General features: G+C 45.3%; 1 protein-coding gene across 1 annotated transcript in view; it reads right to left on the reverse strand.

Annotated features, from left to right (window-relative positions):
- Window positions 1–3,361: 3,361 nt before the first annotated feature.
- The window catches only part of MYH16 (myosin heavy chain 16), a 52,894-nt gene continuing 40,318 nt past the window's right edge, over window positions 3,362–15,937 (reverse strand). Inside the window, exons 33-43 of the mRNA XM_073361895.1 lie at window positions 15,174–15,306; window positions 13,122–13,338; window positions 11,702–11,838; window positions 11,446–11,549; window positions 10,387–10,579; window positions 8,997–9,200; window positions 7,146–7,271; window positions 5,730–5,900; window positions 4,951–5,151; window positions 4,246–4,475; window positions 3,362–3,756 (exon numbers count right to left, since the gene is read on the reverse strand). Coding sequence (XP_073217996.1) covers window positions 4,272–4,475; window positions 4,951–5,151; window positions 5,730–5,900; window positions 7,146–7,271; window positions 8,997–9,200; window positions 10,387–10,579; window positions 11,446–11,549; window positions 11,702–11,838; window positions 13,122–13,338; window positions 15,174–15,306 — 1,690 coding nt within the window. The 3' untranslated portion in view covers window positions 3,362–3,756; window positions 4,246–4,271. The remainder of the gene's footprint in view (window positions 3,757–4,245; window positions 4,476–4,950; window positions 5,152–5,729; window positions 5,901–7,145; window positions 7,272–8,996; window positions 9,201–10,386; window positions 10,580–11,445; window positions 11,550–11,701; window positions 11,839–13,121; window positions 13,339–15,173; window positions 15,307–15,937) is intronic.

Raw genomic sequence — 15,937 nt, forward strand, 5'->3', positions numbered from 1 at the left:
ACAAAGGAAGGTAAATTTATGCCATCATCTTGGACAGCTTTCATAGCTGGTTCAGACAGGCCAGTTTAACAGCTGCTATGCTGTATTTTAATCTTCTGTGTTTAAGTGGATTGTGTGTGAAGTGGTTGTGACATACAGTGGGGAACGAGGGGGCATGATTCAGTTGTTTTTAACCTGATCAAAACCTTAAGTAAATGCCATCTTTCAGCTGTGGTCTTTGGTTCATGTTTTTTCTTGGTAGTTCCTGCAAGATGAACAAGTCTTCCCTGAAATCAATGGAAATTGGGAAGCTCAGCTCCAAGGGTCAGGCCTGAAATGAGCACATTTGGAAACAGATTTAGGGCCTCAGCCATTTGGTAAAGAGTCAGATATCTGCCATGACAGCCCCACTTCCTAGGGTTGCCAATTTTGGTTGGATGTATTCCTGGAGATTTCATCACATGACATAATCTTTAATTAATTAAATAGATTGAATTTAATTAATTCCTGGAGACTCCAGGCCAATCCTGGAGGGTTGGCAACCCTCCTGCTACCTCCTGCATACAGGAGAGTTGTAGGCACAGCTACATTTGCTTCTCCCAACCTCCAAGGGCAATGGCTAAAGGCAGCTGGATGGACTGTCTTCCCTCTTGGCTCCTGCCTGTGCCTGCTAACACCTGACCCTCGTGGAGCTCCTGGGTGAAGATGGATGTGGCTGGTAGGGAGGTGGAGGGAACAGGTGATCGCTGTAGGAGGGAGGGGGAAGAATTGGGGAGGATAACACGGAGAGGGGGCTGAATGAGGGTGAGGGCTCAAGGTTCCCCTCCCGATCACCTCACATACCTCAGGGCTCCCACTGCCCCCCCCCACACACACACACATTGGAGGGGCTTGACTGGTTTGATTTTTGAAGGAGGGAGGAAGGCAGATTGGGGCAGTGAGGATGGGGAACGAAGGAGCCAGCAGGTGGCAGTGTTTATCCCAGGCTCTGCTGAGGGACATCAGTCGATTTGGTGCAGCCAGACACTAGTCACCATCACCATTTCCCCTTGGGACAACACAGCTGCTGATTGGTGTTTCTGGCACCGGCTTCTTCAGGGGCTGCAGCATTGTTCTCCCTGGCATCACGCTCCCTAGTTTCAACTGATTTCTCCTACAGCTTAAGGGCATGGCTGACAAGCCCAGAGTTGGGGATTTGTAGAAATGTAGGACTGGAAAGGATCTGAAGAGGGCATCTAGTTCATCCCTCTACCTGAGACAGGATTAAGAATATGCTGACAGGTGTTTGTCTAACCCATTCGTAAAAAGCACCAATGATGAGGATTCCAAGGGACTCTCGCTTGGAAGCCTGTTCCAGTGCTTAACTATCCTTCTAGATAGGAGGTTTTCCTCATACCTAATTTAAATCTCCCTTGCTGCAGATTAAGCCGATTACTTCTTGTCCTACCATCAGTGGACACGGAGAACGATCAGTCATTGTCCTCTTTACAACAAGCCTTAGCATATTTGAAGACTGTTATGAGGCCCCCCTGTAGATTAAATATGCTCACTTTTTTAATGTTTCCTCATAGGTCAGGTTTTCTAAACCTTCTATCAGTTTTTGTTGCTCTCCTCTGGGCTCTCTCCAATTTGTTCACAGCTTTCTTGAAGTGTGGTGCCCAGAACTGGACACTATACTCCACATGAGACCGTATAATATTCCAGTGCAAAGTAGAGTGGCACTATTACTTCCCGTGTCTTACATACAACGCTCCTGTTACTAAACCCAAGAATATTATTTTCCCTTTTTGCAAGAGCATCACACTGATGACTCAAATTCAATTTGTGATCCCCTATAACTCCCAGATCCTTTTCAGCGGTACTACCGCCAAGTCAGTAATTCCCCATTTTGTAGCTGTGATTTGATTTGTCCTTCCTAAGTGAAGAACTTTGCGTTTGTCTTTAGTGAATTTGATCTGTTGATTTCAGACCAATTCTCCATTTGTCAAGCTTGTTTTGAATTGTAATCCTGTCCTCCAAAGTGTTTGCAACCCCTCCCAGTTTGACGTCATCTGCAAATTTTAAAAGCATTATCCAAGTCATTAATGAAAATATTGACTTGTACCACACCCAGGACCTGTGGGACCCCACTAAATACACCCTCCCTGTTTAATAGCATTGATAACTACTCTTTGAATGGTTTTAGAGTAACAGCCGTGTTAGTCTGTCTTTGCAAAAAGAAAAGGAGTATTTGTGGCACCTTAGAGACTAACCAATTTATTTGAGCATGAGCTTTCGTGAGCCAGAGCTGTGAGACTAACCAATAACTAACTACACCTTAGAGACTAACCAATTTATTTGAGCATGAGCTCACGAAAGCTCATGCTCAAATAAATTGGTTAGTCTCTAAGGTGCCACAAATACTCCTTTTCTTTTTACTCTTTGAATAGGGTTTTTAAAATCAGTTGTGCACCTACCTTATAGTAATTTAATCTAGAGCAGAGTTTCCTAGTTTTCTTATGAGAATGTCCTATGGGATTGTGTCAAAAGCCTCACTAAAGTCCAGATATATCATGCCTACAGCTTCCCCCTTGTCCCCTAAACCAGTAACCCTGTCAAAGAAGGAAATCCGGTTCGTTTGGCATTGATTTGTTCTTGACAAATCCTCCAGCTGTTTCTTGGAACGGCCACTGTCCCCTGCCACACTGCTGCTGGAGCTGGGTCTGAACGTGTTCAGCCACCTTTGCTTCCGCCTCCCTTAGCTGCACAAATCTCTGATCCCAGGCATCACAAATTTTAACCCGTTGTCATAAGGGCCTGTATTGGATTTGTATTTGTGAACGCTGTATTTGTTCACCCCAAGGGAGCGTGTGCCAGCACACAGTAGTGTCTGGGTTGGAGACACTGATTGTCCAAAGCCATGTTCTGATTGGCTGGGCCTTTTTTGTTGATGTCACAAAACTGCCCCCAACAGTGCATGGCTGGGACCTCATCACCAAAAGGATCTGGAAAAATCTCTACAGCCCTTATGTTAAATGAGCAAAGGAAATGCTGTGTGAGTCCTCGTACATTGGGATTTTAAAGAAGCCATGGCCTAGGACTTCATAGGTGTCAGTGTGATGTGTACCATAGTAACTTAGAGCAATAGCAGGGATAGAACTTAAATCCTGGCTCTCCAAAACCACGGGTGAAAGGAGAACCTGCTTTGAACTGTTAAATGCATTAGAGGACCCCTTGACACACAGCTGAGAAATTCTGATCCAGTAAAGGGAACTGGTACACATGCATACTAGCCAACATGGTTCAGTGCTGCTGAATTTAGTTTAAAAATGTTTTTTTGGATAGGAGGTCTCAGTGACTCAAATTGTCATCCTACAAACATAGACAATCCAGCAGCGTCTCCAAGTTTATTTCCCATACAGTAAGCTTTATTAAGACTATGCATTAAGACTATTAGTGTGAGGAATTATTTACGAGACAGCCCACAGAGGCTTTACACCTTCCGTCCTTGACATGAAAATGTAAAATCCACATTAAAACAGACCCATTTCAACTGATAACTGCCAGACCTATATGATTTTGTGGTTTAATCCAGTCGGGGGAAGTACTGGTTTCAAGCTCTCCAGTGATGAGAACACACAGATCATTCTTTTCCCCTCAGAGATACACGTACGTTCTTTGTTTCCATCTCTCTCTCCCTATGTAGGCGTCTTCTTGATGGCTCTAGACTGCTATTTTCAATTCATCGCTAGGGTAGCAATCTTGCAGTGGGCAGCTATTGGGAAGATGTGTGTCACCCTGGAAGGAAAGAGACATTGAAGTTGGATTGCAATAGCAACTTCTTTATCTTTTAAAGCCTCCCTAGGGAGGAGAGGAAGAGGTGAGAAATGCTACAGTATCCATGTACACATCCACTGGAACCTACTGATGCTCAGACTGAGCCAATATTTCCTTTAATAGGGCCAAATCCTGACCTCTCCGGGCCAAGTATATGGGTTTTGAGCATAGGTTCTACTTGAGGGCTGTGAAAGGGACAGAAACCCCACTGTCTCTGAGCTAAAAAACGACAATGGAGCCTTTGCATGATTCTAAGGCTGTAACAGCATCTACAACCATCACAGTCCTCTTCAACTTCAAAATTCCTCTTCCCGCATAAGCAGAGCCGTGCAGAATGGCCCCATCACCATTCACAGCAAATTCAGTGAGTCACCCAGGATCAGTACTGCATGGGTGTTTCCGAATCCACCCCAGTACCCTGTCTGAAAAAGGCAAGGCATGCAGCCCTACCAGCTGCAGGTTCCGAGCATAGGTGTCTATTCCCCGGATGCGGACTTGGAAGCAGAAGACTTCGACACTTGGATGATCTCCACAGAGGTGAATCCTTTGCTCGCTGAGACACGGTGCCTGGTGCGCAATTTGTTTAGAGCCGATTCAGCCATTCCAGCCCTTTCCTCTGCATCATCCAGCTCGTGCACGGTCTTTCTGTACTTTGCAATGCTCTGGTTAGCCTGCTCCTCCTGGGGACATGAGAAGATTTGGCTTATTTTTTTTAAGTCTTTATATTAGACCACACCAGCACAAAATGGCTCTGACCTGTATTCCTTCAATACAACCAACCAGGCAAAGTGTATAGTAAACTGTTGGACCAGGAATAAATACATTTTACACACACATCCCCCCAGATATTGGAGGCAACTTGTGAGGGCAGCCAAAGGACTGCAAGAGGTTGAGATGACAACATGCATTAATCTGATTTTTTGCAAAGGATAAGGCGGGTGGGTGTTTAGGTGGCTTTCTTTTTATAGATACATTGGGGCCTGTATTATCAATGATGGCAGGAAAAGGGAGCATAAAACAGGAGCCTGATGACTGGAGGTGCTAATGCTACCGATGAACACGTATTTCAGGTTATCTTTCTTTTGAAGATGCAACATATGTGGTAGATATTGTGTGTGTGCGCAAGACAGGAGGGTTACAGTTTGGGGTACATACGGCCTCCTCAATTTGTCTCTTGTAAATCTTCAGCTTGTTCTGCAGCTTCTCCACAAGCTCCTGCATGCGCTGGTTGGTTTTGTGGTCCTCGTCTGTTTGGAAGATCAGCTCTTTCAGGCGGCGTTCGTTCTTGTGCAGACTTTTCACCGTCTCCACATGACGCTTCTGTTCGGAATCTAGCTCCGTTTCCAGTTCCTTAATCTGAAAAGGGGGTAAAAACCCAGCAGGGTACATTAGTACTGATTGTGTTTAGCATGATGGACGTGGAGACCTGGAGTCACGCTAAGAATCTAGAAAGTGGTTTTGTGGCTTTTATTTACTGACTATGGGGTATTCCAGTTGCAATAGATATGAAAAGAATCCCAATGAGATATATCACTGGCTCCAATAGGACCTTGTGTGAACTGGGGCCAGGAGGACCCAGGTGGGATCTACGACAGAGAGATGGCTTGCTAATGATAATATGCCCTAGTGTTATAGCCAAGGACATTTAGGATCCAGCCAGACATGGCATATGACACAGAGGAGCAGCAGTGACCTTTCTTTGCATTGCAGTCGGCTGAGTATGGCCTGGGTGGATTTTAATGTATCTAGAATATATTTTGCTATTATTTTCTCTTTAGTTTAGTTTAATCTATCTGGGATACATTGGCCCTTTAATAAAAACATTCTTTTTCTTTTCAAATATTTCTCCTGAATACTAAAGCTCTGGTCAGGGAAGTGTTGGACAGATGTGTTGGAAGAATGTTTTTTGAGTAGACCTATCCAGTTTTTCTTACCCGGGTCTCAAGTTTCATGATCATACGTTTTCCTCCTTTCAGGGCCAACTGCTCAGCCTCTTCCATCTTGACTTGCAGGTCTTTTATTGTGATTTCATAGTTCTTTTTGATCTTTTCCAGGTGCATGCAGTGATCCTGCTCCTGATGCAGCTCTTCTGCCATGCGAGAAGCCTAAGAGGAGGGTAAGAAACAGCTTGTCAGCACAGACTATTTATACTGAGCATTGGAAGCTAGGATATTTAGACCTGATGTCCATATGCTGCCATATGGGGAATTTTGCAGGATCTAGAAGTCTGTTCTATGTATCACAGTTTGCCTCTCTAATGGAAAGGCTCCCGTTGACTTCAATGGGCTTTGGATCAGGCCTCAAGCTAGGAGATTTGCACTTGCTTACTATCACAGGGGTATAGTATATTACCCATCCCTCTTATTCAGTCAGCAATTTCTGCCTATAGACAATCCAGTGCTTATGCTTTCCATTCTCCCCTAGGAAGAAGAGAGATTAGAACATACCATAGGGTATGTCTACACTAAAAACATAAGTCAACCTATATTAGATCGACTTAAAGCCCCCGCAATAATTACTGCGGTGGTGCATATCCAGACTACCCTCCTTGGATTGGTGGTGCACGTCCTCACCTGGAGCGTCTCCACCAACCTAAGAGGGGCAGTGTGGGGAGCTGAGAGCTTCTCCCCCCCATGTCCACTCCCCTCCAGAAGTCAGACAGCCTTGTCAATTTCACAGCACAGAGCCATGAAATTGACTAATAGCCAAGGTTCAGAGCTGGGAGCAGGAGGCAGCCCCTGGGAGCAGGGTCCAGCCTGGGCTTCTTGCCCTGGATTCTGGATGAGGGTGCTGTATGAACAAGCAGTAGCTGAGAGCATAAAGAAGGCAGAATGTTCAGCCTCTTTTCAGGAGGAAATACCGAGCATTAACTCTACAGCTATCTATGGAATTTCTAAGGTGTCAATTTTTAAGTGCCAACTGAGAAATTTACTCAACAGTGGCCACTCTTCTGCTCTCCATGAAAATTATGAATAGCATTGACTGGCTACGGAAGGAAGGTGTCCAGTCTTTGGTTGGAAGCATGATAGTTTCAATGTTAAGTCTTGAGGAAAGCGGGGACAAAACAGAAGGGGAAATGGAGGAGCTTCCCAGGGCACCATTAGTAATGCTGAAGATCCCTTCCCTAGCAAGGGGACAGAACAGAAGTAGATTTCTCCAGATCTTTTTTTTCCCCATATTGGTGGACAGATGAGCTGATGTATGTGCAGCCCTTTGGGAATGGGAAATGTTAGATAAGTGCAAAGATTCATCAATAACAATGCACTTCAAAATTGAGCAGTGTAGGAAAGAGCAGAATATACAACCCCCAGGTTTCTAGGGACCATCACTGAGGGCCGGGTGCAACTTACATCAGCCATGGCTTTCTTGGCTCGCTCATCAGCCGCTCGGAACTCGCTGATCATCTCCTCGTGTTCGCTTGTAATGCGCATAAGGTCAGACTCCAGTTTGCGCTTTATCACCAGCAGGCTTTGGTTCTGGAGAGAGGAGGGAAGACTCAGTGACCCAGCATAGCTTTGCGGGCTCTAAATAGATCTTTGAGCAGATGACTTGGCACTTTTGCTGGCTTGAAACTAGGGATGCATTTGACCCTGTATGTTTATTTTTACTTTTATATCACAAAGATTTTCCTTGGAAACCAAAATCTTGTATCATGCGTTCTATCCCTTTGTCTACCAAAGTCTTTCATTTTAATCCTGCTTCACTGTATTTGTGTGCATGCGTGTGTATTATTTTTTCAAACTTACATTGCAGTAGCATCCAGACATTTTCGTCTATCGTTACTCTACACAGAGAGAATTGCTGTGCAAAGACCTTACAGCCGATAAGTATCTTTTGCCTCATGGGAAATCTGAAAATCCTACATCTAATCACAATGTTTGCCAATGGGTATAGCTTTAGATTTTTTGTAAGGAGCCCAAATGCTAAGACAGTTATACCTAGAAACATTACTAAATAACCAAACAAATGCATTTTATAGACTTCCAAGATCTTCAGTACTACAGCATCAAGTCTATGTACCACAATACTGTAGAGCAGGAGTAGTCAATAGGCAGACCCCGGGCCAAATCTGGACCACCCAGACACTTCTGAATGGTCCCTGAAATCTTTTTATTTATTATTATTATTTTATTGTTTTTTTTAATTATTTTCTCTGGAGTCTAAACCTTGATTATACCTTGACCAAAAAATTTGGACCTTGACAAAAAATAATCGACTATCCCTGCTGTAAAGTACAATGCAAGCACTGTGCAATATTAGTTCTGTATAACAAGCAAGCATCAGGAAGACTATGGGACATAAATACAGCACTTTAGCTGCTGAAAATTTAGCCTATGAGCATCAGTTACAAGTAAATGTATTAGTTATATTTTTTATGTCTCTGATAAAAAGTGGTATTTACATCTCAGATTAGATGAACAAAGTCCCCTCATCATCTCAGTATGCAAATGCTTCTCTCTATTATTAGTCCTTTCCAACAGTTTATCTTGTAGATCTTCCCCCTCTTTGGAAATCCTTACCACATTTAGTCCATGCTTTATGGAAAAAGGCCTAGAGCATGTAATAAATAATGATAAACCATCTCTAGAATTTTGAAACCAGCGCACAGAATCCTATAGCAGGATATCATTTTCTTTGCATTCTGTAGGATGGTTTAAAATTTCAATCAAATGGATCTCACTCTTCATTAAATTCTAGGGGTAAAATCCTGACACCAGTGAAGCCGATGGCAAAATTCACATTGACTTCAGTGGAGCCAGCATTTCACCCTATAGATTTTTACAGTGGCATTTTCAAAAGCACTCAGCATTGTCCTAATTCTGCTCCCACTGGCGACAATGGATCATAGACTTGGGCCAACGCTGAGCATTCCTGAATATCCCATCCTTAGTGTAATATCCATAGAACTTTCTTGGTATAGTTCATCGTAAATTCTATAGGACTTTCCCCATAAGGAATAATATCATATTTAATCCTTTATGGGTTGAATCCTGCAATCCTTACTCAGGCTGCCACTGAAGTCGCTGAGAGTTTTGCGGCTAGATTTGGCTCTAATAAAATCAATCGGATTTTTATTTATTCTTTCATAACATTTTCTTTACAGCACAGTACATTCTCATCAAGCACAACAGACTTTTAATGCCAGCAGCAGAGCAAACAGTATAATGACCCAGTATCAACAGCGTGGAATTTGTTTTTACCTGGACATTGATTTCGTTGTGCCTCTCAGTGATCTCTATCAGCTCCTGCTCCAGGAGTTTGCGAGAGCGCTCGCTGCCCTCCAGGCCAGTGCGCATTTCTTCCAGCTCTGTCTGTGTCAGGCTGAGGCGGCGTTCCTGGAGGTTGTATTGTTCCCGGAGCTCCTCGTGCTGGCGAGCATCTTCATCCATCTGAATCTGAAGATCCTGAAGGCAAAAGAGGCATCAGTATGATTAAGAAGCATGCAGAGGAAGCTGTGAGGTACAAAAAGGCCCACCCAGTAGCTCTGTGTTTTCTTCTTTTTTTTAAAAAGGGACATTGTCCAGTTAAAAATCCTGATGTCTGATTCTGAGGTCACTTATGCCTGCTTTATACCAGTGCAACTTCTTTGACCTCAGTGGAGTTACTCCTGGTTTGCACCAGTGTCAAAAACCAAAATAAGGCCCACGTATTTAAAAATGAAAACAAATGTACCTTTCAATGCTGTTACAACATCTTAGGTCAGCGGTTCTCAAACTGTGGGTCGGGACCCCATTTTAATGGGGTCTCCAGGGCTGACTTAGACTTGCTGGGGCCTGGGGCCAAAGCCGAAGCCCGAGCCCCACTACCTGGGGCCGAGGCTGAAACCCAAGGGCATTGGGGCTCAGATAACAGGCCCCTTACCTGGGACTGAAGCCCTTGGGCTTCAACTTTGGGCCCCCCACCCACCCAGGGGGCAGGGCTCGGATGGGCTCAGGCTTCTGGCCCCCCTCCTGGGGTCGTGTAGTAATTTTTGTTGTCAGAAGGGGGTCGCGGTGCAATGAAGTTTGAGAACCCATATCTTAAGTTATTAGAGTCAGATCCTCAGCTGTGGTGACACCAGTTTACACCAGCTGAGGATCTGGCCTTTAAAATTATTTTATTTTATTTTTTAATCTAAATTTGGTTTGTCCTTTTTATGCTGTTTGTATCCTTTTTGCAGTTCTCTGAGCTTGGACAAAGAAAACAGACTGGTAAGTGTCACTTTTCATTTCAGTTGATTTCTCATCAATTTCACTTTCAGGCTCTCCCTGGTGTGATGAAGCACTGTTTGGTTTGCAAACACTGCAGGCAATGTCTGTTAAAAACAAAACTGTTTTCATTGCAGTTTTTTGGTCTGAGGTTTTGTAAAAGCCTGTGCGCCTGGTTCTTCTCTCACAATAATTGTACCCCATTGATTTGGATGAAGTTATTCCTGATTTACATCCGATTTAGATCCTTTGCTTACAAAACCTGAATTTGGGGGCAAGTGTGACCTGACAGAGTCTCTCTAAACAAGGTTGTATATTCCACTTCCTAGAGTTATTATATGTAAAAAGATGTAACTGGATGGAATTTTCCTTTCAGGGTCCTACCTCCTCCTCTCCAGTTTACCTTGATCTGCTGCTGCAGTTTTTTCAGTGTCTTGACAAGCTCGCTGTTGTTCCTGTTGGCGTGATCCAGCTGGATTTCCATTTCATTCAGATCCGTCTCCATCTTCTTCTTGAGCCTGAGTGCTTCAGCACGCCCCTTAGCCTCCATCTCCAGACTTGACTGCAGAGACTCAATTGCACGCTGATGATTTTTCCTGCAGATGCAAATGAAGCACAAGTTGTATCATTCTGTTACACTTGAGTCCAGTCCAGCCTTTGGCGTTAGGTGGGTAAAACCAAGGGATTGTTCATGAAATAATAAAAAGGGATCATTGCAGAAACTGTCTGAAAATGGGATTCTAAACCCTGGCAGCCACATTGATCCCACACACTTTGCTTCTTAGAGTACGTCATACTAATAAGTATAGATTTGAAATGGACCAAAACTTCTCCCATGCGGTAGCTAAGCACTGGAAATAATCCCAAGCGTTTAACGGGATAATTGTGGTTTATCATTTTTCCCTGAGATACAATATTTTTTATCTTTTGTGAACATTAGAAGTCTAAGGATTGCTTGGCTGGCTCAGAGCCAAGGTCCATCTAGTCCAATATTCTGTCTCCAACACTAGCCAGCAGCATAAGCCTCAGAGGAAGGTGTAGGAACCCTGGTTGTGGGATAATCTGCCTCCCATATGAGGTCTCATCGTACTCTCTAATAGAGACTGGCATAAGTTCTGAAGCAGAATCTGTTCTGATAGTAACTAAGATGTGTATTATGAGCCAGATTTTGTTCTTAGTTATGCAGTGCAACACCTTGGACTTCAGTGACACCATGCAGCTGTAACGGACAGCTGGATTTGACCCAGAACCTCCTACAATCACCTGTTTCTTAATGTTAAGACAAGATCCCCTGGTAATACAGCCACTAGATCAGGTCAAATCCAACAGATCACCCAAGCAAATGTGGGCTTCTTTCATGGAATGAAAGAATATTCATGCTGGGAACCTTACACCTCCTCAGTGCATATTGAGTCAAAAAGCTCTGAGTGTCTGTATCTTTGAGCACTTAGATATTCCATACCTTGTAGCTTCAAATTCCTCTTCCTTCTCATGGATTCTTCTGTCAATGTCAGCTTTCACCTGAGCTAGTTCAAGCTGAATACGGATCAGTTTGCTTTCTTCAACCTGCCAGCAAACATACAAGAGTGGTGTGACTGAATGGGTTTTAAGAGGTAAAATCTATATAATTTATCTGCTGGAAATATGACCAGCATGTTATGTACTAGTCTGATGTGTCCCCCTCATGTGTAGTTGCCAGAATTGGATACAGTTATTACCTCCAGGGAAGACTCTGCTTCCTCTAGGGCCATCTGCAGTTCATCCTTCTCAACCTCCAGCTTCTTCTTTATCTTCTGTAGCTCATGTACACTTCTCCCTCCCTCACCCAACTGGTCAATCAGATCCTTAATCTCCTCTGAGGAAGAAAAATGGAGATTTCATGTGATGGGTGTGTTCCAGGACTGGGAACTTTTAACAAGTGCCACCTGTACTGATCCTTTGAAAGAAAATGGCTTGAGATAGTTCCAGTCAAGTGATCAACAATTTGCAGCAAGAGAGATTTCAATTAGATAGTAGGAAAAACTTTCTCACTATAAGGATAGTTAAGCAGTGGAATAGGTTACCAAAGGAGGTTGTGGAATCTCCATCATTGGAGATTTTTAAGAACAGGCTAGACAAATATCTGTCAGGGATGGTCTAGGTGTACTTTGTCCTGTCTCAGCACCCGGGACTGGACTAGATGACCTCTCAAGGTTCCTTCCAGCCCTACATTTCTATGACTCTCCTTCCAATCAGTTGGGCTTTGCTTTCATTTCTAAATGTTACTCTGGGTTTCTGAATGAGCCCTGCTGGCAGCCTGTGGTCAGGGAGATGGAAAAGAGAAACCCATTAAGCCATGAGAAATACTCCACAATCTTTCTCCACTTCTTCCTCCCGTCTCTCAAATGGCTGCTCTTCCTAAGTGAAAACAAGACTCCACGCTGTCTGGGCTCTGTGCCAGCCACTGTAGGCTGAAGCAAAGGCTGGAGGGGGCGGGGAGCATCAGGACTATGCCACTGAGTCCATCATTATATATTTTCTGTGGGCCACACTGCCAGAGGGTCATAGCTCCTCCCAAATATTCATGGAGTTATCCTCATAATACCCCTGTCAGGAAGGTCAGTGTCATTTGCCCCATTTTACAGACGGGGAATACTGAAGCAAAGAGAGCTTAAGTGACTGGCTCAAGATCACAGAAAACTCTGAGGTAGAGCTGGGAATGGAATCCAAGTCTCATGTATCCTAGTTGATTGTTTTAACCACTGGTTCATCATTCCCTGTTATCTTGTTCTCGTGATGATAATCCCCCCCAAGGGATGCACAGGGGTCATGGCCCCTACTTTAGACCAGTGGTCACCAAGAGGCAACTGACCTGCAGCACAATCTTCCTGTCTCCTGAGCCCCTCTTGTCCCCCCCCTCCACACTATACATTTACCTACGTTACTTTCACAATTTACTTTGTGTTTGTGCGTGGGGAGGTGTCAGTGGGTTGGTGAATTGCACCCCAAGAGCAGAATTTGGCCCATCATTTGGATGTCATCAGAAATACATTCACAAAGAGAATGTATCAGCTGGGAGAAGCTACAGTCCATCATTCGGTGTAAATTGGGGGCTTTGGGAATGTGTGGGGGTTGTTTTTACATGGAAGCAGTGCTTACCCTGGAGGGTCTTGTTTTCCTTCTTAACAGATTCCAGATGCTCTAGGGCTTCCTCATAGACAGTCTTGAGCTTGAAGTTTTCAGTCATGTACATGCGGCAATCCTTTTGGGAATTGTCCAGCTCCACCTGCAGCTCTTCGCATTTCTGCTGCCACTCCGCCAGCATCTTATCAAAGGCCCTTTGCTTCTTGTCCAGGGCAGCACAAGCAGCATTGGCCTGGAAGCAGAAAGCCAAGCATTCACTGCAGACAAGTTTTTCTTTACACATCGCTTGTGTGTGTGTCCTGCCAGCTAGTCACGGTTAAATTGGCGGCAGCTCTGGTGACTGGCAGAGTTCCTCTTAGTCATTCTGAATGGATGGTTAAAATATTTGCTTGGCTTTCTTTCCCTGCTGTTAGGAATTTGGCAAGACCACCAAGTTGCTTTCAGCGTGATGGCCTCCCTCAATTCTGTGGTTATAGGGGAGCAAATGTTTCCCATTTCAGATATATCGCGTACAGATGTGCTGTTAAGAATTTGTGTGGTCGACTACTGTGGCTCTTTCGAAAGCATTTTGGCTTCAGTTGCAAACAAGATGCTATCCAAGGTAATTTTAGATTTTGTTAAACTGAATTACCATAAAAGGGAAAGGATAACAGTGTATGTTTCTTTCCTGGAGCTTTATGGCTTTTAATCATGAATACGCTTTGCATTCTTACTATCCAAAGATGAGCTTCATTAGAGGGAAATTATAGCAAAACACCCATTTGCCCCAGTGATGTAACCATGGGCAGCGCATATCGTAGGCTGTGCCTCCCCAAACAGCCCAGAGTGGCCCCGCCCAGAAGGCCCCCTCCTGCTTGGCCTTCCCTCTTGGCCCCAGCCCAGGCAGGCTGGCTGCTCCTCTTCAGGGAATAGGGTTGCCAATTTTGGTTAGACGTATTCTTGGAGATTTAATCACATGACATAATCTTTAATTAAAGATTAATCTTTAATTCCTGGAGACTCCAGGCCAATCCTGAAGGGTTGGCAAGTCTATGGGAAGTGGGCTGGGGCAAGGGTGGCCATGGCTGGGACTTGGGGTGGCTGGGGTCACCCAGCATTAGGGGGCCCCCAGGTGTTGGGGCTGCACCACCCAGTGCTGGTGGGGGGGAACTCCTGGGGCTAGGACTGCCCACCCTGTGCTGAGGGGGCAGGCTGGGGGGGGCTGCGCACCACCCACCCAGCATGCTGGGGTGGAGGGGGGGCTTGGCGGCTGTGGAGGTGGCTCTGGGCTCCGTCAGGGGAAGGAGGGTGGGAGGAGGCTAGCCTTCCCGAACTGGCGAGTCACCCACCGTTCATGGATGTAACACAGTGAGGTAGGTTGTCTGCTCCTATGGCCTGATCCAAAGCCCATTGCAGTCATTGGATAAACTCCCTTTTAGTTTATTGGGCTTTGGAGCACCCCATAGTCCTGATTTAACTCGCTTTTTTATTCCCATTTCCCACCATTGCACTATCATTGGTGCATCTAGACCAGCGGTAGCAAAGGTGGAGACGCTAGCGTAGACCGGCAGCACTGATCACTAGTGTTTCCATTGCCAGGTTGTCTAGACTGCAGGGCTAGATGACATGATGATTAAAACACCTGTGGGCAGTCCACACTAGCATTCCCACAGTTGCTGCAAACGGTGGTGGTGCAACGCTGGAAAAGGCGAAGGAAAATGGCATTGTCGAAAACCTGCTTCGGAGAGGGTTCCCAGCTAGGACGGGCTGTCTGGCCAGATGGACTCTTGCTTTTACTGCTACTGGAAGCTGGTTAATTAGCCTGACTAAACGGAACCTGCTGTATGCCTATATGGAATGTCTGTGACTATCCTCTGGGCCTTCACACAGTGGGATCCGTCTAGTGCCTTGCTACTGCTGGTAATGCAAGACGTTGTCTTTACTTTGGTAACCTTAGTAGAGACCATGGAAGTCCATGGAAATCGACAGAGAGACTTCAGTGGGCTTTAAATCAGGTCCTTGGGCTTCCTGGGATGTTTTGTTCAGGCATATGTTGGCAGGAATCCATCTTTGCCACATGTCCCTTACCTTTTCCAGGTCAAGAGTGAGGTCCTCCACTTCTATCTGAAGCCTCTGCTTGGTTTTCTCCATGCTGGCGGCCCGGGCTTGGGCAGCTTCCGCTGTCTCCTCTGCCACCTGGAGCCTAGCAGCCAGCTTTCTCCTGAGGGTGGAAGATTTTAAAGCGTAAGCTAAAGAAAGAGGAGGGAGAGAGGCTTGCCCATCTGTCCCCTCCTCAGACACGTTCACTGTTTTCGCCTTCAGAGGGACCTACCAAGGTCAGGAGGCCTGCAGAAGCCTGACTGAGAATGGTGTGGTCTTAGCTCATGAATGGCATGCGCACTGCTTAGTTTAATGGTTTAGCAGCGTTAAATTTCAGTCCGGCGCATTTCACGGCACCTGCCCTTTGGCTGTGCAAATAAACGTTGCGCTGAGTCTGCGCAGAAGGGCTCTGCAAGAGCACGACTCTTCCGAGATGTTGCTGCTGACACAGCGAGAACACATCCAGAGTTGCTGGGGGGTCTATGCCAGAGAAGGGACCCAGCAGCATCCCTTAACTATGTGCAGCATGCTCATCTCTTCAGCTGTCGGGTCTGGAAGGAGTGGTCAGGGCCAAGTTCAGCCCTCTGCTCTCGGGTGGCTTGCTGGCACTGAGCTCTCCTCGGCCTGGCACTTAGGGATCTCCAGGAGTAGGACTGTAATTTTGCCCTCTCCCGCCTCGGCCAATGCCTGGTCCATCAAATCTAAAGTAAACCAGACCTATTCCATCTGAGTCAAGAGATGTAAAATAGGGC

Source organism: Lepidochelys kempii, chromosome 10 (genome assembly GCF_965140265.1).
Source record: "Lepidochelys kempii isolate rLepKem1 chromosome 10, rLepKem1.hap2, whole genome shotgun sequence".
Classification (NCBI taxonomy): Eukaryota; Metazoa; Chordata; order Testudines; family Cheloniidae; genus Lepidochelys; species Lepidochelys kempii.